The sequence below is a fragment of the Manacus candei genome, unplaced genomic scaffold (genome assembly GCF_025592945.1).
Source record: "Manacus candei isolate 608988 ecotype Guabito, Panama unplaced genomic scaffold, ASM2559294v1 h1tg000033l, whole genome shotgun sequence".
Taxonomy (NCBI): Eukaryota; Metazoa; Chordata; class Aves; order Passeriformes; family Pipridae; genus Manacus; species Manacus candei.
In genome coordinates, this window is record NW_026138081.1 from 7,026,127 (window position 1) to 7,049,918 (window position 23,792).

Below are 23,792 nucleotides of genomic sequence, written 5' to 3' on the forward strand. Positions count from 1 at the left end.
ATCAGCATCATGTGGATAAAGTAACATCTGGAGTAAAGCTGCCAGCTTACCAGATGTTCTCATTATTACTAATTGCATTGTTTATCAAAAGTACCTATCATCAGTCCTTCGTTGCACAGAACTGACATAAGCAGGCATAATCAAGCACAAATAGTGTAAGAAACGTAAGATGGCTGGACTCAACATGCACCATACCTAAAACATAGGGGGAGGCATGCCCAAAAATTGTTTCTTTGAGGGATAGTCCAATACAGTGCATGTAGTGTGACAGTAAGCAGCACTGGCAGTGGCATATATGGAAACATGCATCATAATTGTTCTGAATCATGAAAAATTCAGATAGTAGTGTGCTCATTGAGTATCACTAGTGAGTAGTGCACTAGTGTTGTAAAACTGATCAACTCAGTGCTGGTCTTAAAGCACAGGTCACTAAACAAGGAGTCAGAGTAAGTTTTTTTGTTGAGTTTGCCTTTGCCACAATGATTTTTACTTCAAAGCTTAGAATCCCAAAATGAGCCCTGTTGCCAAGTGAGAGTACAGCTGGCCTCCAGGATAACCTAGCTAAGGGAACTCTAGGACATTAGGCAAGGTACTGAGCATCCCAGGTGTTTATGTTGGGATGACTTTAGAAAACCGCACTACCATCACGTGGAAACTGTACAACTTAAACAGTTAAGTTTCTTTTAATGCAAGGTGAAAAGCAATTTCATTGTTCTCAGAAAGAATTCAGACAGGCAGGACAGACAATCATCACATGATCCTCTGACAAGTGGTTAAGGCCTTGAAGGGATTTGTCTCTCAGGATGCCCTGACAGTAAGTGGAAGAACTGGTTCAGTGACTCAGAGGGAAGAGCCAGCACCTACTAATTCACCAACACCCATTCCTGGAGCACTTCAAGCTGTGATCCAGTATTTCAGACAGTGATTAGAACATTTTGTCTTCTGCATGTGGACAGTGCATTTGAAATTCTTGACTATTTCAGAAGCAGAATTTTTATGACATAGCGATGTTTGTTCATAAGTGATAACATGAAGAAGGATTTACTAGAAAATAAGGAGTTTTTTGAAGCCACAAAGAAAGGAGGAACAGACAATATAAGCTAATGTTTTACTGGAACCATTTGGTTTTACCTGAGTTTTTCATGGGGAAATCGGTCTTCCTTTGCACTGTTGAAGGCAGCTCATTTATTCGCAAAGACAACTGGCGTTTAAAAGGAGACATCTTTTGGCTAAGGGCAGGGAAGCCCCTGAAAGACCCTTGCCTGGCAAGCTGCTCTATAGGGGCATGTCTCCGTGGGATAGCGTGGGGATTGCTCATTTCTTTATCCAGAGAGGCAGCAACTTCAGCAGTAGGAGAGGTTGGTGAGCCAGAAGAGGGGGCAGTATTGTTTGGTGCAGCACCTGGTGCTACTGTTTTCACTTCTGTTTCAACTGCTGGAGGAAACAGGGTGAGGTTAGAAAAGTAAAGCAAAGTACTGTTCAACTGCCTGCCCCTATTCCCGTTTGTTTTGAAAAGAGAAATTCCAAGAATTTGCATAACCAGTACTCTACCAAATGAGTTTCTAATAGCACAGCAGAAAACTCAGTTCTATATAACTCCATGGCCTCCACCATGTCACTTTACATACATCCAGGCTCCACAGCTTACTAAGGCCACTTCCCAGAAATGCTAGCTTTACATATGTATTCTCTCTAGCTGTTCCTGAGACTCTAGCTCTAAAAATACTTGCAATTCATTTATGAGTAAGACTAAAAAATGTACGGTGTGTTTGAGACCTCTACTTTCCCTCACACAGAACCATGGCCAAAATATTACTACAAACTGTATTAAGTGACTTAGGGTGCCATAGCTCAGCAGCAACAGGGAACAGAACCCAGCTCTAGCACCTTCTTTCAAAAGCCACCCTGCCAGCCCTGCAGAATCAGCAGCAGCAGCCAAACACACTGCACAAGCTTTAGCAGGCCAAAGGTAGCAGCAGCACTTAACAAGTTAGACTGCATTCAGCGCTCAGGCTGCAGTTCCCCAGCTCCTCCAGAAAATAATAGAATAGCAATGGGGAGTTTTCCATCTCTAGGAGGACTCTCTCTCACTCATAAATGAATTGGCTTTGGGGATCATCAACACAGCAGGACAAGGGGAAATCTCACTATGCTGGTATGAACTCTTATTTTACCTATATCATTTTCTAAACGTTTTAAGAAAAACAATTACTTTTTTTTGACATATCAGCAGAAAAACTAGAAATCTGATAAAGAGAGGAGTCAGACTAGAGATTTCTGAGGAGCTGGAATGGTAGGAGGAACTAATTATGTTGTCTTGCAAGCTTCAGTACCCGTGAGTTGCAGCTGCTCGTTCAAGTGAAACTTTTCTAATCAGTCTTTCTTGGAAAGGATTTCACACACCTTCATTGAGTCAAGATTTTGACTCATGCCCTCAAGTAACAAAGGCCTTGTGTTTAAGCTTCATTTAGCACATTCTAAAACTAACGTACGGGAACAAGCAGATGGATGACGAAAACAAAGATTAAAGTTTTGCAATCGAGGGGCAGCATAAAACTTGCTGTGAAATCCTCTGAAACAAGAGTTTGACTCCACTGTAAAGAGAGTTATGAACAATATTTATAATATTTATTTTTTGTTAGCTGTAGAACTCCACTACTTATAATAAAAATTGTGTAACAAGTTCTACACTTCAGTTTCAGAACACTAACTCCTCTAAAATCAGTTAGTTATTAGTTTTGAATGTAATTAACAGTGTAACAGTTGTGTGTTTTATTGGGAAGGGGTGGTTGTTTTGTTCTGTTTTTTTTTTTAGAAAGCACTCTGTTCTTCCCCTATGCAGTATTATTCTATACATACGCTCTGTAATCTGCCATAAAAATATTTTTTAAATTACATTCTTTTCTAAGAAAAATGCATTTCATTTTCTGTTCATTTACCATAATCTTTAGATGTGTCTGGCAAACTTGTCCTATTTTTATAATAATTCTGTAATAAAGCCTTTTAGTATAGTACCTACAGTGTTCTCTGCCATAAAGCAGGCTGACAAAACAAAGCAGAAGCAGCTTTCACATATGAAGCCACTTGCACCTTTTCTAGAAGGGATATGGGAAAATGTGCTCTGAGTGAATCTGGGAGCAATTTTTGCATCCTGTGAAGTGACAAAAGTCTGGGAATATTGTTTGAACATAGCAAGGTTCAAGAGAGGGAATGCTCTAAGGATGTTGAGCCTAAATCCTTGCACAGGCCTCAATGCTGGTTTTGCTCGCTATAGATGATTGTTTAAGTTGTATCTCGTACCTTTAGCATCCGGCATCTGTCTCATAATTTCCTCTCTCTCTGCTTGTTCAGTAGCTGTAGTGACCCTGAATGACCCCTCTCTAGTGAATGTGGTTCTGCTGGCATCAAAGGTGGCAGTCACTCCACACTCCTTCTCTCGCTTCTGCTTTCGCTCCAGGCATGCTGCAAACGCACAGCCCACGGCATGACTCAACCTTTCCCCCTGCACAAGACAACATTGCGTCACACAGTAACTGGAACAGAAACATCGCAAAGTCATAACCTGGCTTTATAAGACGCATCTAATTCAGGCATTAAAGAGAACTACTGTAATTGGTCGTCTTTAGTATGGCTCTAAATTAAACCTGGTATATAAAGACACCCAACTACTAATGCACAAGCCATGTTCAAGAAGGCCACCCAGGAATGAAGGAGACTGTTGGATAACCTGTTTAGTTCAACTGTTACTAAGATGATAGTGTGATAATGTGCCTGCATTGATCGCTTGCCTCTGGATACATCTGTACACAAAGAAACTCTCCTGAAGCCATCTTAAGGTGTAAATCCTGAAGGACAGATGAGTGCTATTCTTGGAGCAAGTTTACAGAGGGCTCAGGGAGACACAATTTTGTGTGCAGGTGTGAAAATTAAAAGTACAGTGGTGACTACTTACACCTCTTAATGGCCCTGACCGAATGCACAAGTTAAGAGTGCCTTCTGAAAAGCACTTCCATTATTCACCAGTGAGGTTAAAAGGATCCACTATCCAATAACTGCAATAAGGAAAGGAAATTCAAGTCGGAGGAAGTCCAGCAACCCAGCTGATACGGCGGTGACAGTTGAGTCAGAGGCACTATTGCTACCAGTAGCTCAACTCATCTATCCAGTAAGTGAATTGACCTGTTATTCACAGAGGAAAATAGAAATGTTCCAGCTCTAACTTAAGTTTTACTGGGAATTTCTACCTTAATTGTTAAAAGAGAAACGATAAATTGTCAAGCACTACTACTCTGAACGTGCAGCTCTGTGGAGTTCACACAATAAATTTGCATGAGGTTTCAAGCACTCTGTATAATAAAGGCAGGAATCAACAAAAAGCAGATAGAGGGAAAGGCCAGATGATGGAGTTAAATAACTTACTTAAGTCTACACAGCAAGAAACTGATAGAGGTAACTTACTTTAAACCTTCCACTCAAAACACCTCTAGAAGCAAACAGAATGCTTCAATTCAGTTTAGCTCCATTCCTTAAAATTCGGATGACTTTTCACTCAAGAAAACACTTGCATACAAGAGACTGCATTCATAACCAGTCTGTATTTACTTTGATTTTATCCTGGAAAAACTGTCATTGCTGTTTCAGTTTTTGGCTGTAAATATTTTCAGATGAAAAAATTTTCCATCTATTCTTATAAGAGTAGTTCCTTTCTGCTGGAGATAGCTGAGGCTGACTGCATTCCTTTTATACACATGCTGAGCACCATTTCTCTCCACAAGACGACACCACAGAGCAATGGCAAATAATTCAGATATAGGGAATTAGAACTAAAATGATTTTCAAGGAGTAAGTAACATTCCAGTTGGAGTCAAAATATATTGCAGTATTCCAGGTACTCAATTTTTCTGACCATTACTTCTAGCTATGAGCTAGAAGAGTTGGGCACACACCACGTTAAACTTACCGTGTCCTTCACAGCCATAAAGCAGTGGCATATCCAGCGTCTCGTTGTGCCATCTCGACAGATGTATGAGAACGCCCGGTCAAAGTTCCTGTCTGGTGCGCAGAAAGAAACTTTCTCTATTGTCTGATCAACTATAAGATCCTAGAGGAAAAAAATCCCCCCCACAATAAAAGAAACGTGAGGAAATATGGAAAAACACTGAACAAGTAATTTTTAGTAGTAACTGCACAAAGATGACTTATAGTAAAAAGAGGGTAACCTGATCTGGCTATTAATTATCTGTCAACAAAGTAACCATTCAGAATCTGTTCCCTTAAGAAAGAAAAAGAACAGATCACATTTTCCAATAGACTATGTCATCTTCATTAAAAATTATTTTATCAACTTTTTTCAAAATTGTTTCTTTTGTTTGATGGCTAGTACTTGGCACCTCTGCTGATGTATTGAACACCACCAGGAGGCAATAGTATATTCTCTTTTTAAATTTCATACTTTTAATTAACGCCAGAGTCTGCACATCTTATTAAAATTCAATTTGAAAATATTACATATATGCAGCAACGTTTCTAAAAATAACATATTATTACTTTTAAATGAGGCAATCAGTAGACTGAGTTCACTCACATCAGTATGTTTGTATTAGAAACTGAATTCTTGAGAGATGGCAGTTTTAGCCCTGATGAAGCATTCCATAATGGCAGCCCTGGAGAAGTCTAGCCACAGAGCAGATATTTGACAGGCAATACTGCAGAGGGACATGAATTATCTCTGCCTGCCAGTGCTGGCTTGTAGAAATATCTTGTAGGTTGACAAAAGTAAGTGTTTAATTATATGTATATAAAGCAAATTATTTCAGATTGACAAGAGTTAAAACTGTTCTGATAGCCACGTCATCTTTTAAAATACTAGAGCACTTGTAGTAGGAAGCCTAAAGCTCTTATTTCTAATTGCCTACATCTACATAAAACCAAGAATCATTTGCTCTTACTTGCACACAGGTGCCTTGGTGGTACATACTCTGCTATTTCACAAAAAAAAAAAAGTAATTTCACAATAAAAAAAAATTGTAAAATAATCTAGAAGGATGCCACAAATACATTGGTCTTCCACTTCAGACCAACAGCTTAGATATTAGACTTAGAGACTATCAAATTTGATATACTCAGATACTATTTAACTTGAGTCTGAAAGGCACAGCCCCCCTATTTAATTTACTCTCTTCATTGCATTCTTGGAAGCTCTTGTTCTTTCAGACCCATTTTAGGATTTGGATGCACTGGAAATTATATTGATTTACATATATATTGATTAATGTGAGTTTGCCTATGTATTATTATTGCAACCTTCTGCAGTGGTGCAGAACAAAGTCAAGGGACTCTCCAAGTTCTCTGTCAACAGAACTTACTGGGGAAAAATATGTTTTTTTCAGTAAATGCAACAAAAAATATTCCAAGCTTGTGCTACACTTACCATGTTTTATAAAATGTGTCTTGAGAATAGTGTGGAATTAACTGGGAAAAAAATTAGCAGGTGTACATATGTTTACAAAGCAAGAAATGATTAAACTAATTACACACTTCAGTCTTCCTTTCAAATACCAACATTTGCATTAACATAGAGATTGGTGTCCATTTGAAGATATAGCACATACATTATCATAGAGAGATTTAAAACTTTTGCCCAGGGAAATCTAACCTTTGTTTTCTCGTCTACAACTCTGAGTCCATCTGCCGAAACCCACAGGACTGCTTTGACGGCCTTCTTCCCAGACTTTCAAGAAAAAAAAAAAAGGAAAGAAAAAAAACAAAAACAAAAACAAAGTTTTATGCCAACAGCAGACTGCCACCTGCTTCCCCTCTCCAAGAACCATAACATTAAGTGTAGATGAAGTCCACGGTCAGTAGGGTGCCCAAAGCTCAATCCAAGTTGCAAAACATTCAGAGAACCAAGCCAAAGCCAGTATTTCAGAAACAGCACATCGTGGGGATGGGGAGAGGGCACAGGACAGGTGAGGCAAAAATAAGGTGTACATCCATTGACAGTAAAGAATTCAAGACTGACCAAGTGGGTGAAAAATTCCACTAGAGTCAGAAGACACTAATTCATAAGGAGTTACACCACAGGTAGCTTCTTTAGCACAAGTTTAAACACAGGAAAATTCTTACCTGATATTTCCACCAGCTCTACCCTCTGCCCCAATAGTCACATGGCAGAATCATAGCATCACCTTAAACCAGTGTTAAAAGCACTCTAAAATCATCAGGTACTATGTAACTCACCGAGCTCATAAGCCTAACGCTAAGATCAATAATCCAAACATGTTTCACTAATTTTTTAATAGCTAAATGTCAAATCTTGGAAGAGAGGTAGAAAAATACGATTTCTTAACCATTTGCTGTGTATCTTGAAAAAGCAATGGTGTGTGGCAGTCTGATACAGCAGAGGAGAGGTCTGGCTTTTATCCAAGACCCAACTGTGGGAACTTTCAGCTGTTGCAAGCTGAGGGTAAGTAAAAGTGGGAAACACAGGAAGGCTTCAGGAGCCATTTAAATTACAGATTCTTTCTAGATTGTTTACTTTTCAAGGGAAAGTTACAGAAAACAGTATAAATACCGTATTCTTCTGAAACTAATTAATTCAAAACAAAATAGGTCAACATAATTCTACTGGTTGTTACTGAGAACTACTACTAGAAAAATAGCTGGGTTTTTTTTTTAGCGTGTTACTTTAATTCACAAGCCCCATACTTTAACCAGTTAATAAAATATTCTCCCCATAATGTTTTTTGAAGCACTGGGTTTACATGTTTGTGGCTGCTAATGGCACCCACCAGAGACCACTCTAGGGAGTGAAGAAAGCAACAACAACAACAAAAAAAGATGAAGGGGTATCAGCTAGTGGCTTGAAGCAAGAATTGCAACTTTTTAATAATTTTTTTAATAGTGTATTGCAAATGTATATAATTTATATTCTTTCAACAAGTAACGGAACAAGGACACATTCTGACATAAGCTACTGCATGTTCCAAGTCTGCAACACCAATTTTAACACTGTAAGGATGAATTATCTTGGAATGAAAAGTCTCCAATTATATCACATTGGTTTCATTCTCAGAGAAAGCAGCAAGTGTGAAGAAAAAGGGCCTGGCAGAACTTTTGTTTTCTGGGGAGGAACTATCTGTCCCCATTTTGGAAGCAGCAATGACACCCCGGGCTTTTTCAAAAAGCTTGATGAGAACAGAGCATGGCACTGACTTGCACAGAAGAGCGTTTAAAGAGAAAAAAAAGAAAATAAGCACAGCATGAAAGCAAACTACAGAGATGTACTTGCAGAAGCCAGTTTCTAAATGACCATACAGTGTGGGTGGGTAACCCAGAAAAGGTTTCATTCAGAATCTGGAATGCCTAATGGAAACATTATAATTCCTAATGGAATATGTACTTAAATTTACCATCATTTGTGTTAAAAATATTGCAGCATTTAAAAGTCACTTCTAATTTTGGTCTCAAAAGGCAGTAAGTATCAATACCCACAAAATACAGTCTGTATTTTCAATGCTCAGATAGCTCCCATAGCCTAAAAGTCCCTATTATTTCCAAAACAAATGGTTTGTAGAGGTCTGTCTCCTTGAACTGTTTTAAAAAGAGTATCAGTTTCTTATAGCCATTAATAGTCTTAAAGATCTTTATTTCAAGCAAATACAAACAATCAAGAGAAGATAATGCCTGCAGGTAACTGGTTTAGATTACCATCATTAGAACAAGAGCTACACATCTTTCACCAGTAAACAATAAAAATCTTGTTCCTACAGAAACTGTGAACAGTTCCTAAAGTTTGTATTAAAGTCAGGTTTAACTGAGCTGGGTACTTCACAAAACAGTAATGATCTTCAGCAGTGCTACTCCTCACCTGCTATTTTACCAAGTGAGGATTTAGAAATAGCTAACACTAGGAACTTCATGTTTCTCAGAATAAAATGAAAAGAATAAAGGGCTTTCTAAGTCCCCTCTTCCCACCGGAAACATAAGTTTCCACATGCAAGATAACCTAACATGGGTTTGCTACATTAAGGGAAAAAGAAAACATACTTTCATCTCCCAATTCCTTTAGATTTATGGATGGTGGATGCAGTGCTAAGTGTTAAGAGCTCACAGTCTACACCCCAAACCCACTGCTACTATAGTTGGGCAATGAATGATTTTCCCGTTTACTGAATTTGCAGCTTATCTGTGCCTCCCAGTGATGTTTAAAGGAACATACTTCTCCAAATCAGTTTATATTGGATATACAAATCAAAGTACTACTCCATTATGGGCGGGATACCGCCCAGTAAATCATGATTACAAAGCAGATAAGAGCATTTGCACTTCTGGCACATACTGGACAAAGATCAGACCAGATACAAGATACTGCATGGAAAGCAAACTCCACTGCAGAACCGTAGCTTGTGTAATAAACACTGAAATGTATAGGCAACTCCAAATACAAATATTTAAAGCAAATAGCCAATATCCACTGGAATGGTATGGTCCTAAATGTTGCTACCTCATCTAGAGATCCAGAGCAGTAGCTTGTCTTCATATGAATTCCAGAGTTTTTGGATGACAACACTGCCTGAGGAGAGCCATGTGTGGAACCGACTCCTGGAAGCCTGATTTGTCAGTGCTGAGTCAGCACCAATAGAAACATCTCTGCTCAGCACTTCTGGGGAGGTCACTAACCTGCTGCAATACAAGATTCATTATCTGGACTAATTTCAGAGTCCTCAGACATCTCCAGGAGAGAGGACAGGCACTCATTCTTCCAGGCCCAAAGGCAAAGCAGGACCATGGTGGGCTGGGCACAAAGGAAACCTCACTGACAAGCTGGCAATGCCCTAGAGATGGGCATCCACCAAACAAAAAGTGGCTACTCTATTGTAAGGTGGAAAATAAAGTTTTAAGGACACCAGAGCACAATTGAAGTTGCTCAATAATGCATTTTTAAAACATATCTACATTGTTTCTAGTATTTCTGCCTATTTTATTCTGTCCTGGGACTTAGAAACAGTTCTAAGATATATGTGGAGTCTGAGGTATATATAAAGAATTTTTTTTTCATTTCAGACTCCATATAAAATACTGTGTGATGAGAAATACACACACTCAGTGGAAGTAAAACATAAGAAAGATCATCAAATCCATACTACTACACTTTTCAACAGAAAAGCTTTAGTTTAAAAAGATGAAGAGCTGCCTAAAAAGGCATCTTATTTGATAACTGCAGAAGCCTAACCCAGAGCTACTAATAGACATCTCATTTTTATTTAAAGTTGAAAAAAAAATCATTTTCAATAATAAACAATTGTACATTTCCAGACACAAATCTATCAGATTTACCTTTTATGAGGAGAAAAATATGGACAGGAAAAGCAGCAAACATGTCTAGACTGACTTTCTGAGGGCTGTTAGCATGTTTTAAGCAGCTCTGCAGTTTGGAATATTATATTAATCCCAATGCAAGGCATCTGGGGAGAAATTATAGATGAGACAGCCAAAAGATATTAGAGTTATTAGTATTTCTCAATTATTAATAAGAGAACAGCTGTCCCTTTCTTTGCAGATTTCCCTAGATGCAGGCTACTGTTGTAGGCCAAAGCTATAAAAAAGGTACTGCCATACTGGTGCTGTGGGGATATCTAAACACTGTGGATTTAAGTGATTTCAGTGCTAATTAATGAAATTCACAGGTTGAAGTAGAAGTAGGTCCTTCTTTGTCAAAATATAATATAAGACAAAGCAAATCTACAATGATGTAGTAAAGTATCAGACTTCATTAAGAAAGCAACTAAGATGTAATAGGGAAGATGGCATATTTAAAAATTTAAAAAGTCAAAGAAAGATTTTTATCTAAGTGCTATGCCAATATCTGTCCTTTTACATCTTTGCTCTCTCATGTATCCTAACATAAGTTAATAACAACAAGCAGAGAGAAAACTAACATATCTGATCAGGTTGAGGTAGGGGTTTTTCTGTTTGTTTTCAATTTAGCATTTTGGGTTCGAAAGCAAACAGCATGTTTTGACTCCAGTCTTTGTAGATTCCAGCTCTTAAATTTCATTTGTGCATAGGAATGATCTCATTAATCTGACAGATCTGCCGTCTACTGTATTTTAGCCCCTCACCATCACTACACTTTAGACGTGTGCTTTCCTAGATCATAGGAAGAAAACTGAATTGGGGAAACAGCTGTCCCTGTGTGACACGCATCACTAACTGAGTGAACAGTGAAAAAGAAGCAGCTGAAAAAACCTTACTTACTCCCCAGGCAAAGCCAAAACAAATCTGAGACCACAGAATAATCTTCAAAAGACTCCAGTATGCATGGATGTTACAAACCTGTTAGTTTCTATTTAAGCAAAGTTTCATTTTATAACAAGATACTTCAGAAGCCGTATTTTAGATTAACTCCATATGAAAGCTAAATTAAAATGCTTTACAAAATTTTAAACACAGAGGGAGGAAAGAGATGAGAGGGAAAAGAGAGAGCGGTCTTTCTGCCTCGTGGAGATGTAGACAGCAGGAATAAAACCACCCAGACAACAGTAAAGCACATTCTTAATAAGGACAAAGAGTTGCTTCTCTTCTTGTATAAGACACTGTCCTCGTGAAAACAAGAGCAATGACAGAAACTGTAAACTGAGTTGAAATTAGGGAACATAGTAGGTAAATGCCTGGTCTCATCTCCATATACCTTTGAAATAGGACTGTCCTCAAAAAAGGAAGGTTTAAAGAGATGGCACACTGCTTTCTCCCAGTGCTAACATTTGAGGACCAACTCATGGTGTCAGGAAGCTGAGAACGAAGCACTTACAAGGCACAGACCTCAACTGTTCTGTAGGTATTTGCCCAGGTGATGTAGGTTGGCATAAGTTTAAGGGTTTAAAAGGAAAATTTTAATTTTTTTTCAGGAAGACCAAATCACTTCAGAACATTGGATCTCCAATACAGTTCATAGAGATTTAAGTTTCTGTTTCAGGTTACTTTTTAGACCATATTCTTACTTTGAACCCAAGTCTGTTTTAGAAGTAAATATTCTGAAATGGATTTGGGAACTCTCAACAGTGCTATACCAGGGATGTAACTCCTTATAGTGCAAGCACAAACAAGGCATTAAACTTACTTTTCCAAAGAAGCCTTTGAAGAACTTCCTTTCCTGGAGGAACAGGGGGGACAAGTCGAGCGCTATTACTGTAGGTAGCTAAAATGTCCCAGGGTTTTCAAACCAACAAGCACACACAAGAATAGGGTTTGGAGGGAAAGGAAGGGGGTTTTAGAGTTATCCATGAGAAGGTGCGACAGGCAAATGTGAAAATAATCCCATGAAAATGCAGATCAAAGGGCACACACACAATTCTAACAAGCTACTGCCCTGAAATTGGTGGAAAGAAGAAAACCTCAGCCCCAATTTCATGCAAAGTGGTTACTTTATTTTCACTCTCCCTTGTTTAGTCCCTTTTAGTTAGGTTATAAACCAAACTTGGCAGCAGACACAGTGGTTAAACAATTAAAATACTGTATGAGCTCTTGTGAAATGCAGAGTTCTAACTCCAGAACTGCAGTCAAGTTTGCTCTGTATTGATCGCTCTTTCCCACGCAAATGCTCTGTAAGCTGGAGAAGCACGTATGGCTGTTATAAAGCAAGGGTAAATACTGTTTCATTTTAGTCCTTTTATTTGTTGCTCTGGTTTACACACTACTCTTACGCTTCACGTCTTATGCAGTCCTCATCGAAGAATGAAGAATTTCATGTTACCTTGTGGTAAAACTAAAACACAAATGAGAGCCCTTCCTCTTTCTCTAAAGCCTTCCAAGACTTTATGTAATATTTATACAAATACTAGTTATTCGTTCTACAACTCTGAATGGATAGGCTGAACAGTCTTTCAAGTCAGCTCAGACAGGGGAAAGACAGACAAGTGCAAAGATACCAAGGGCTGAATTACAACTTCCTAAATTTCTTCAGCCTGGAAGCGATTATACTGCTTGCTATGTTTGCATTAAGAAAAGGGCAGCAAGCAATTTTAAGCAAATCTGCATGCAGTTTAGTTTACCAGCTTTATTTTGTTATCAGATTGTGGAAATTAAACTAGAAGATCTGAACCGATTGGCTGAGAGAACACTTCCCCAGGCCCGGTGCTCTGTGAGCACAGCCACATGCTGCTCCACGTTTGAGGGAAGCTGACATGAAGCATAGAGCTGTTCCTGCTATCTTTTCAAACTGTTTCACTTCTAAGAAAGCTTTTGTATAATAGTAATGAAGAGGAGGTGGAGAATTGCAGATGAGACAGGGAGCATCTCTGTGACAGCTCCTGACCCCACATTTACACTGTGCAATTCCAACCTGTTGATCACTGATAATATTATATTAAAAATATTATCACAAATATCCTGAGGCAGTGTCTCCAGAATTGATTGATAAACAAGGTTATATTTAAAACAAAGCTATGGTTCTGACGCAAGTCAACAAAAGCCAGGAAACACAAAGTTAAGAAGGGAGTGTCAATCTCGACTTTGCATTTCCTGGCCTCTGCTGCTGTGTGCCTCTCTGCCCCATGTCCTTCTACGGCATGTTTTACCAAGTATCTGCAACATTCATGTCAACTCATAAAGAACATCTTCAAGTTCAGTCAGCTGAAAAGCTTAAGAATTTTTGGAGGCAGGAACGGTTCTGTATTTGGACAGGATGTGCTGAACACTAGGAGGGGAACTAATGGATTAATCACAATGTAGTGTACATAATGAGAAGGGGTTGGATGCTGCTGCCAAGTTGAGCAATGACTATTGCGTTACACTAAATAACAGCTTTTTAAAGACAGCAAAAGCTAAAGAGATTCACCAGAAGCTACCTCATTTTTAGGTGATGGTTAATTTTACTCTCAGCAAAATGCTTGTTAAACAAGATTTTTTTTTTTAAATAAACTAGACAAGGTTAATGGAAAAGGCATCATGCAAAATGGGGTTTAAACAACACTAAGTTAATGTAGTTTAGAGATAACTAATGCATATTTTAAAATATTAAATTATGCCTCTTTACCTGCTAAAACAAGAACATATATTAAAACAAATGCATCATTTAAAACAAAAAGTGGCAAGTTAGAAACCATACTACAAGCTAAAGCTGATTTAAAATAAAAATATGACATGAGAGAGTATACTTTTGTCTTTATATGATGTTACCACACCTGAGTCGAACACACTTACAAGGCCCTTAAAGTTACTAAATATTTTTAACTCAGTTAAATGGTTATGAAGAAACCATTTAGAGCTTAGTGTCCAACTACAAGGACCTTACCAGACAGGAAATGTATACAGAGTTAGCAATATATCCCTACTAAGGGAAAAATGTAAGCTACATTGGTAATACCCTTTTAAGGGAAAAATGCAAGCTCCATTGATAATATAAACCCATGTTAATAATAGACTAATAGCTGAATACATGGATTTCTAATCTATTAATGAGACTGTAGTGCCATTTCATCTGACAGAAAATTATGTATTTTTGGTGTGCAGTTTCAGAGCTACAAAACTGTAACAACAGAATACAAGCATGGATGAGGGATTCTCGAGCTTAAAGTGGCTTCTTTTACTCAGTTGTCAATTAAACAATGTCTGAATAAGATGTTCACCCATTAACTGGTTTCAGGTTCTGCAAGACGCAATACTCAAAAATAATTATGCCACATAAAAGGAACAGGTAATAAAAAAATCCCTGAAAGGTTATTACACATGATAAAGAGACAGAGAGATTTGTTTGCATATTTTCTTTCAAAAAGCAAAGCAGTAATTAAACTGATTAACACTGTTCTATATTCTTGACAAATCCCATTAATTTTTTTTAAAATCCAGAAGTCAGCACTATAAAAGAACAGCCTTCAGTTCCCCAAATGAATTGCCAACTGTTGTAGAGCAAGAATTAAGAGGGAAAAATATATCTATTAAAATAAGTAAAGACAGACAGAACTTAATTATTAAAAGCTACAAGACACAAGTATTTCAACAATTCTCATTTTTATTGACTGGATTTAAAAAACCTACACCTTACCTGCAGAGAAAAAAAGAAAGACTGAAGTAGCTGAGATACATTTCGATGTAGTTTAAGCATACAAAAAGTGAAGTCCAATTTCCCTTAAGCTAGTCTTTCAGTATGAGAGCACTGCACCTTAAACTTGTAATTCTTTCAAAATCAAGAGAAAGCCCACTAAAATAACTAAGTAGTGTGAAAGAAAGAGACTATCAGAAGAACAAACTGTTTTCTTACCACATTCCTTGCATGCTGAAACATTACCCAGTGTTTGGCTTCTGCTAAATTAAGAGAGCATATTGTACAGAAAAGAGCTTTCAGCAATAGTGGTGTCCTAAAGAAATGCCTCTGGTTTAAAAACTACATGCTGGGGAGAGGGGCATGGCTTGAATTGCAGTGAACAGCTCCAAATGAACCTTGGATCTGATGGAGTCTAGCAACTACAGCACACATAAAGTACTTTCAGTAACATGAATCTTCCTCTTGGGGCCCAAAGTGAATTTCACCTCTACTTCTCAACTTCCAACACTGACAAAGGAGACAATGTAAATAGCAATTGTAAGAGATGTGAGCTTCTGTTCAGTTTATATACAGACATCAAAAACTTCAAACTGCAGAAAAAAAATCAAAATTATCTGAAGAAAAATGTTTAATTTAGGAGAATGGGTAGAATTCACACCATCGACAATGTGGACTAATGACATAGCACAGAATAGAGAAATTAAACTATTTATTTCCAGGGAATGCACTGTAAAAGTTAGATATCCAAGTCTGACATTTGAATCAATAATTCATGTGATCAAGAACCATAATCCTGGAATTATCCAGATTCTAGAAGAAATTGGGTGCTATGCTTTTACTATGTCTCATTAATTATAAGCTTAGCTACTCTTAACTGACTTGTGGACTTGTAAGATTTTTATAACTAGAAAACAGCTACTTCACAGCATAGCTCCCTAGGGAAGAGAAGGAGAGAAGTTCCACAACGTAGATACTGCAGTGGTATTTGTTTGCTAACAGAAAGTATTCTGAGAGAACAAAAACCAAAAAAGGACAAAAACGGATGCAATTCATTATGTGGTCAGTATTTGCACTTTTAGGTACATAAACTAAATCCAGAAAACAAAGAAATTAATTTATATTTGTGTGGCCCTTTTTAATAAAAATCAGTCCCCAATCACTGTGGACTGAATGGGAACAGATGGGATGCGTCTTTAGCAGGTTGCTATACATTAGCTGAGAGAGAAAAGAATGAAAAGACTTGATTTTAATCAGAGCATTAAACCAATTCAGAAACTTTACAGCACAACAGAAGGCAGAAAAGATAACCTATAATCTTCCACTGTGTGCTAGAAAGAAGGGAAGAACAGGTCTAGATGGAAGCCATTTGAGCTCTCAGATTTGGCGAGGAAAAAAAAGGGACGTCCAATAGCAGATATTTTAAGTTAGCAAAAGTGCAGTAGAAGTGTTTGATGGACTTCCAGTGATTTTGTTGAGCTGCAAGGATACAAGAGTTTCTTCCACTGAAGGCACACTGAAGAATATATAGCTAAAACATGTAAGAGAAATGATGACAAGGATTGCAGTTCTCCATCTCCATTCAAAATTCAAATTTTTAATGTCCTTTCTCCTGTTCTTTTCAATGATGTTATAGCCTCAGTTCCTTGATAGACTGATCCCTGCCTTTCTAGAGTTTGCTATTTCCGCAGGATTTTGTGGTATTATTACTTCAGGAAAGAGATGACAAGACCTCTTCAAATGAGCCACAGAACTACAAAGAGCTTTGAACGAGTGCCATTTACAGGAGCAAACGTTCACAGAAGCCAAACTAAGAGCAGCCCACTTATGACATATCAGAATTAGGCAGCCTTCAGGCCACTTTGAGCAGATGCAAGCCAGATTATTTCATGCATGACTACAATGTTGCAGTGCATTACAAAAAAGCAGCCTAAAACAAGTAATATTTTGTATAATAATGGTGAATTAAGTCACTATTAAAGTGGCAGGCAACAGAGGGGAAAGAGAGAGAGGGGGAGAAGAAAAGAGAGAGAGGGAGAAAGCTGTTAAAAAACAATGGTTCAAGTCCCATGTGGGTACCAACTTAGCCTGAAAGGTCACAGAGAATTTACACATTTGTTTTGCAAATAGTTTCTGCAAGTAGAAAGAACAGTTGTAACTCTCCCTCTCATCATCAGATTAGCATGTCCCCCTAACTGCAGCAGTGGTCCCAAACCAGCCAACTGTTCTCCTAACATGGGTCAAAAGTTCAGTCCTTAGCTGGGGCACTGCTGCTGAACAGACCTTTTCCAGTAACACTCACAGCCCCAAAGCCAACTTTGTCATGAAAAAAATATACATACAGATTTCAGTCTCTTCACAGCATCTTCACAGATATGCATTCCTCTGGATTCATCCACTTCGACATGTCCCAAGTACTGCAGGAAAGAGAGTAGGGAGAGAAAAGCTTAATACTAGTTCCTTAAACTCCCAGGGGTTTGATGAATCCAAGCTCTGAATTCATCTCAGTACAGCTGAGATGACAGACACTAACAGCACTTTGCCAGCCTTCTTTTGAGACCTGCATTTGAGGGTTTGACTGTGTATATAATGTGGTGCACCAGCACCAGCAGAAAAGCATAATACAACTAGGAATTTTGAGGGAAAGGCAGACTTCCCTTACTCAGGCGAAAATATGAAATTGAAAAGTACTGAAAACTGTATTTTCCTGCTTATTCAGAATGAGCTTCAGTCTTTTCTTTTACCAGCATAGCATGAAAATTTTACAACAATATAGGGATGATGGTGAATAACTTAGTTTTGAATAATGATAAATATATTTACTATCAAAACCTGAGTTACACTACACGGTAAGATGAATAAATATATTCGAATGTTCATGTCCAAATACAAGAAATTTCAATGTTGCAAACAGAAAAAAAAAATCTTTCCTTGCTCCCTTCCCCTCTATCCTACCTTTTTTTAAATTGTAAACCAAAATTGTTTATCTTCATTAAACCAACAAGCTGTTAAGTGGACACAGAGACATTCATCATTCTTACAAAAAGGTTGGAGTTTGATTTTTTAAAACTTTTTTTAACTTGTTTTTTAAATATGCAGATTTCAAAAACGCATATTCATCTTACCAAGCACTACTTAAAAACCAAAAACAAAACCAAAAAAAAAACCCCAGTAAAATAACACTGAATAGAAACTTTAAGTTTCAAAGCTTTCAAATTTACAACCCAGAACAATATTAGCCTATAGAGAAAGCAATTGCAGGAAATACATCAGAGTGTAGTGTCTGGGATAGTTTAATTCTACATTCTGTAACTTTCTGGAACTTTTAGCTCTAACTTTTCCAATTTCCTTACCTTTTCCAATCATAGTTCTTTTTGACAGGGGAAGGAAATGTTCTCTCAGAAAAATTCATATACTTATTCAAAGTACTTAACTCCTGAACAAAACTATTAAAAGCTTTCTGAAGTTTTGTAATAAGAGCTATAGGTCAGAGAAAACTTTCCCTGATTTACGTGAATTGTATGCAATTCAGCATTTATATTCTAGGCTAGCTAGAGAGTGAATAAGTGGTTTTAAAATATAAGAACCAATACTTGTGTCGTGTAATGCAGTAGTGACCTAGGTTTAATAATCTATTGACACGTCCCACTCAATAACAGAATATTCTATCATGAGTTACCTGAAATCTCCTAGATTTTGTTTCATTAATTAGGATACCATACTTAGCTAGATGAACAAAAATATTTCACTCGTTAGCACCATACTGAAGCAGTCTTAAATTAACATAATAGATTCAACTACATGGACAAAATCAAGACTGTTTTAAAGATTTAACAGAAATTGGAAAGTTGAGGTCTTTTCATGCAAGGTAAGGTGCTCCAGAAGGAGACTCTATATATCATTAAACTGCTGAAAGGTTTAAATATCTTAAGTGACAGAGGGCTTTAACATTAAATCTCACTATGTAGCGTTTTCTTCAGAGTTAAATGTGGATGGAACAATTCTATGAGAATTTCATTTAAACCAGCCCTCACAGCTGGAGAACAACTTGAAAAATAAATTGCATAGACACTAGAAGGTAAATAAAAGAGATCTGACACTTTAGAGCTTTTTGAAAATGAGCTCTGTGAGGCTGAAGCCTTACAATTGAATGCTGGAGCTGCCAAAGCAGCAACTGTACTCCCTCAGCTGAGCTTGCGGAACTCTTGCACAATATCTTGATTTCTCCAAAACACAAACTAGAACATTTTAATCCTAAGAATACACAAATAGTAACAGCTAAAGATGTAATTACTATGTGTCTGGAAGTACGTATGTATATTAACAACTGTCATAGATGGATATTCAGTTGTGCCATGACTCCTCTGGAAATTCCAGAGTCCAGAAATGCAGAAATTCTGTCATTGTAGATACTTGTCATGAGAAAGTTTTGGGTTTAGTAACTTCTCTTTAAAAAGAGAGTGATATAGAGTGATACAGACAGAATAAGACTGAAGTTTCTACTGGACAGAAAAAAAATACATGTAGGGAATGAGCCATCTAGTTTGCATAACCACTAAGTATCATTCAAATAGAAGACAACTTTCAGATTTCCTGAGCTATCTGCACATCTCATTTACTCCGGTGCAGACGAAATGTTTTTAACTGAAGATCCAAACCATTCAGTCCCCGTTCTTGGCAACCTGCCTTTTGGTTGGAAAAGGGAGAAACAGAGCAGAGTAAATATTGCCTCATATCACACTCCAAAACAGACAACCATTTTCCCCTGTGTTGCCAAACCTCTATTCAAGTCCCATGCTCCAACTTTCAGCAATCAGTCATGCCACTGGTGCTGGAGACAGCAAGTTTAGTTGCAGTTTTCAAACACTGCTTCCACCCCAGTGAATGGGAACATTATTACACATATCAAGTGCATCTACCCACACCAAGAGGCTACAATCCACAGACCTCATTGAGCATCAATCAATTCTGAATTATAAAAGAAATTACACTGTCACACAATACTTCTTTATTATATGGAGGACAAAAGCTGCTTTGTTTGCATTTACACATTACACTTTCAGTCCTCCATCAAAAAAAACCTTCTTTTTGCCATTGCACCATTTTTGCAGAAACCAGAAGCTCATTGTTATCAGTGGCCTTGCATATTTTACAGGCAATTTCGAATTTTTTCCTGCTTTGTTTTTTTCCTTTTTCTAGGATGGGGTGGTGGTACATTAAGTCCTTATATATGCCAATTTACTTTTAAGTTTCTTTCTTGTAAAAATAAATTTCAGCTGTATAATCAGAACGCTGTGGGCCTCTTCTCCTTTTAGCCAAGTGTCCCTTAAGCAGTAGGCCTCCTTCAAAATCTTCAACCTTATTTCTAAAAAACTTTTTCCCCTGCCAGGCTGAGAGCAGATACACGTGGCTGCTGTATTTAACCAATGCTACAATATTTATCTGACTTTTAATGGGACATAATCAAAAAACTAAATATTTCCTTAAGAAAATTGGCAAAAAACTGCTTCAAAGACTGAGACCTTTTCTGGTATGCTTACATATACACAGAAGTATCGAACTGTAACTATATCACAACCCAGCCTTATATTTGAAATATTGGCTCAACTTATTAATGCAACAGCATTTTAAAAGTGACATTTCAAAATTTTTAATAAAGGAAATACAGCTACTAGTTAAGAGTCTGAAATTAAACTTAAACACCAGAATTCAGGACTTAGGAAAAATAAACCATTGTTAAATTCTGTTGTTCCACTACAGTTAAGAGATTACCTGGAAACCACTTTAAAAAGCAGAAACACAAATCCCACACTGGTATAAACAACCTTTCAGGATCTCTTAAAGCAACTTCCCTTTCAAACTAAAGGAGAAGAAACATACTGCTGAAGTGCCTGGGCTCGCCCTATGTAAGTGAATCTGCAAATCTATGACAGCACATTATCACAAACACACTCAAGGGCTGGGACACACAACAACTGCGTACACAAAAATCAATGTGAACTGCCTAAGCCATACTGTGGTGGATGATGACTTCGAGAACAGTAGGGAAGAGGGTACCCCGGACATGTCTGCCAAGAGCATTTCTTGTCACAGGGATTGCTGCAGCTAGTGTTCCTGGAGAAAGCGAGTACTTTTCCATCAGGAAAGTGCACATAGCAGGAATGCAGTATTAATATTGAATGCACTCATACTTAATTTCCATAGCAACCAATGAATGATAGTCATGACATCAGCAATTCTCGGACATAAGATGTTCTGTAAGAGATTTAATCGTTATACCAGAAATTAACCACCAATGCTTTTACAGAAAGCTAAAATCCTTGTGGACAGAATCCACATACAAAGTAACATAACATAAAAGCTCTAATCCAAATAAAATACTTTCAGGGGCTGTTAGAGAAGCTCTTAATGCAAACATTACTAAACAGAAGTACTGCTTATATTAACATTTTCAGAAAACAAAAAGGATGATGGTATAGCAAATTAAACAAAAAAATCAAAAAACTTTCCCTCTTCACCTCTGATTTTTATGTTCTCTTTCACTGATGGTAGTTTTTGGCAATCGACAGAAGAACAAGTCACATAGCAAAACATCCTTACAACTTGAAAAATGCTTGAGAAACTTTATTCTTTTTCAACATTTTAAACTTTTTTCAACTTCATCTAAAAATGAACAACTCAAGTTACCATATTAAGTGTTTGTGGTGAAGCTGTCAGTCCTACTGTCATCCCCCAAATATATGCTACTGAAATAGCTCCTATAAAACATCAAGGGGTCATATATCAGGTCAGAAACATTGTTGATGAGAAACAAAACAGATCTACCATCTCTGTCCTAGTACAAGAAATAACGTCCTCATTTTCTTTGTTTATTTTCATTTCTTTCACAAATACTGATTGACTCAGTTTTCAAAATTTCAAAGTTCAACAATAACAGCTGGCAAAAAGATCCTTCACCAGAGCTCCTTCTACCTAGACAACTCACTCATGCCACTTTTGTTTCAAGTCTGGTAATATGCTATTACAATCTTTCTTTGAAACAGACTCAGCTACACAAATAATTGGGCATTCCCTCTGTATCAGCAGATGTTCACACGTGCTGTTTACTTTGCAATAACAGATTAGGTTCTTCGGATTACATTTGAAACTAGACGGACACAGAAAATGAGCTTACTTGAAGTCTTGTCCAAGGTGTCCTGTGCTAGGAAACTAGCTGCCACAGAGAAGAGCACACCAGCATTCCTTGGTACTTTTCCTAGAGGCAGCAACATTCCTCTTTCTTCCTCTTTGTAAGTTCTGGGGTATTAGTTGCAACAGTAAGACTGACTACTTGACATCTGTATAGATATGCTTCTGGGATTGGCATTGCTCAAGATTTAAAGCCTGAGCTCCAAAGTTTCACAGTGAAATGCTGTCTTGCAACTAGACATAAGCTTAAATCCAGAAACCCTGGATACGTCTTAAAGCTGAGCTACTTTTCTGCTCACTTCTGTAAGATTTACATTCCAATGTTGAACACTTTATTTCCCTCCTCTCACACCCATGCTCCTGTCTTTTTTAATTTATCAGTTTGAAACAGATGTTTGCTTAGACAACAGAAATTCTATGATTAAGCCTCAACAAGGTTTAATTTTGACTACTCAAAGCTATAGGTTAGTTAGGATGCTATGCACATCACTAGAAATCAAAACATCTCATCAACCTGTTAAACACCCCCAAAAAGGAGCTGTAGCAGCCTAAGCCTGCTAAGTGTCTATGAATAGTGTGGATCAAAAGAATCTAAAGCAGTATCCATACCAGCAGTTCTTTGTGTCTTTCACTTCACATCCACCTAATGCACCTGTGCATTTCACTTACTGATTCTCACGTGACATTTATCATTGTGAACAGAAACAACACTGTGAGGGAATAACAAACATTTCCCATTAGGAATATTGAAGATGAGGTACCAAAGTTCAATACAGGATATACAAATGCTATATTCTTCATATTCTTACCAATCCCTAAAATGAGGCAGAGAAGGAACTCAGGAGGTTATGTAGGACAGCATTTGCCTCAGGGCAGGATCTACTTCCACATCTATATCAGAGCATTCAGCCTTGAAGGATTATGACATTTCTGTAACTGGAGATCAATAGGCTGCACCTTCTACTCTGTAGTTTATATGCCTCACTGTTAGAACGGAACGTTATTTTGCCAAGTTGTTACTGCTAATGCCTATCCTAAATTTCCCTTGATGAGGTTTTCTCCTAGCCCCTTCCCAGCTTCACACATGTACTGTCAGACTTCGTTTTTTCATTGCTTGCTCTGATGCACAATTCCTACTTTTCCTGGAATTCAACATTCTTAAATAAATTTAAAACTTTCTCTTAAAAAATAAAAGAAAAAATAGAAGAAAATCAAGTGTTGATAGCACCAAGTTTCATACACAGACTGCACAGGTGTAGTCAGTCTGTACCTTTTCTTCAAGTCCTGCAAAAAAATCAGTTTCCATGTATGACACTGGAGATCCCCTAATTTTAAAAAACAGAATTAAAAAGTATAACCCAATGAGAACTTTGATTTCCAACACCTAAATTACATTTAAAATGAATATTTCTGCGAGGACATCCAAACCATTTTTATGGCTCTAAATGTTAACTGTCATCTTTAAAACAACTTGAAGTTTATGAAACTATTTCAGAATTTGACCTTGGCCAAAGACAGAAGGATTTTAAAACTGAGCTAGAAGCTTCATTTAAAATTCCTTGTT

The 23,792-nt window shown here is 37.5% G+C and overlaps 1 protein-coding gene across 15 annotated transcripts in view; it reads right to left on the bottom strand.

The window, feature by feature from the left end:
• NUMB (NUMB endocytic adaptor protein) overlaps positions 1-23,792 on the bottom strand; it is a 90,409-nt gene that overhangs the window by 4,694 nt on the left and 61,923 nt on the right. For 10 of the 15 annotated variants that reach the window (XM_051791557.1, XM_051791552.1, XM_051791559.1 and 7 more), the window contains 6 exons: positions 17,383-17,457; positions 12,122-12,154; positions 6,656-6,730; positions 4,961-5,101; positions 3,301-3,502; positions 1,132-1,434 (listed from right to left, as the gene is read on the bottom strand). In XM_051791557.1, the coding sequence (XP_051647517.1) occupies positions 1,132-1,434; positions 3,301-3,502; positions 4,961-5,101; positions 6,656-6,730; positions 12,122-12,154; positions 17,383-17,457 (829 nt within the window). The remainder of the gene's footprint in view (positions 1-1,131; positions 1,435-3,300; positions 3,503-4,960; positions 5,102-6,655; positions 6,731-12,121; positions 12,155-17,382; positions 17,458-23,792) is intronic. The other 5 variants (XM_051791562.1, XM_051791565.1, XM_051791561.1 and 2 more) reach the window with 3 other exon arrangements.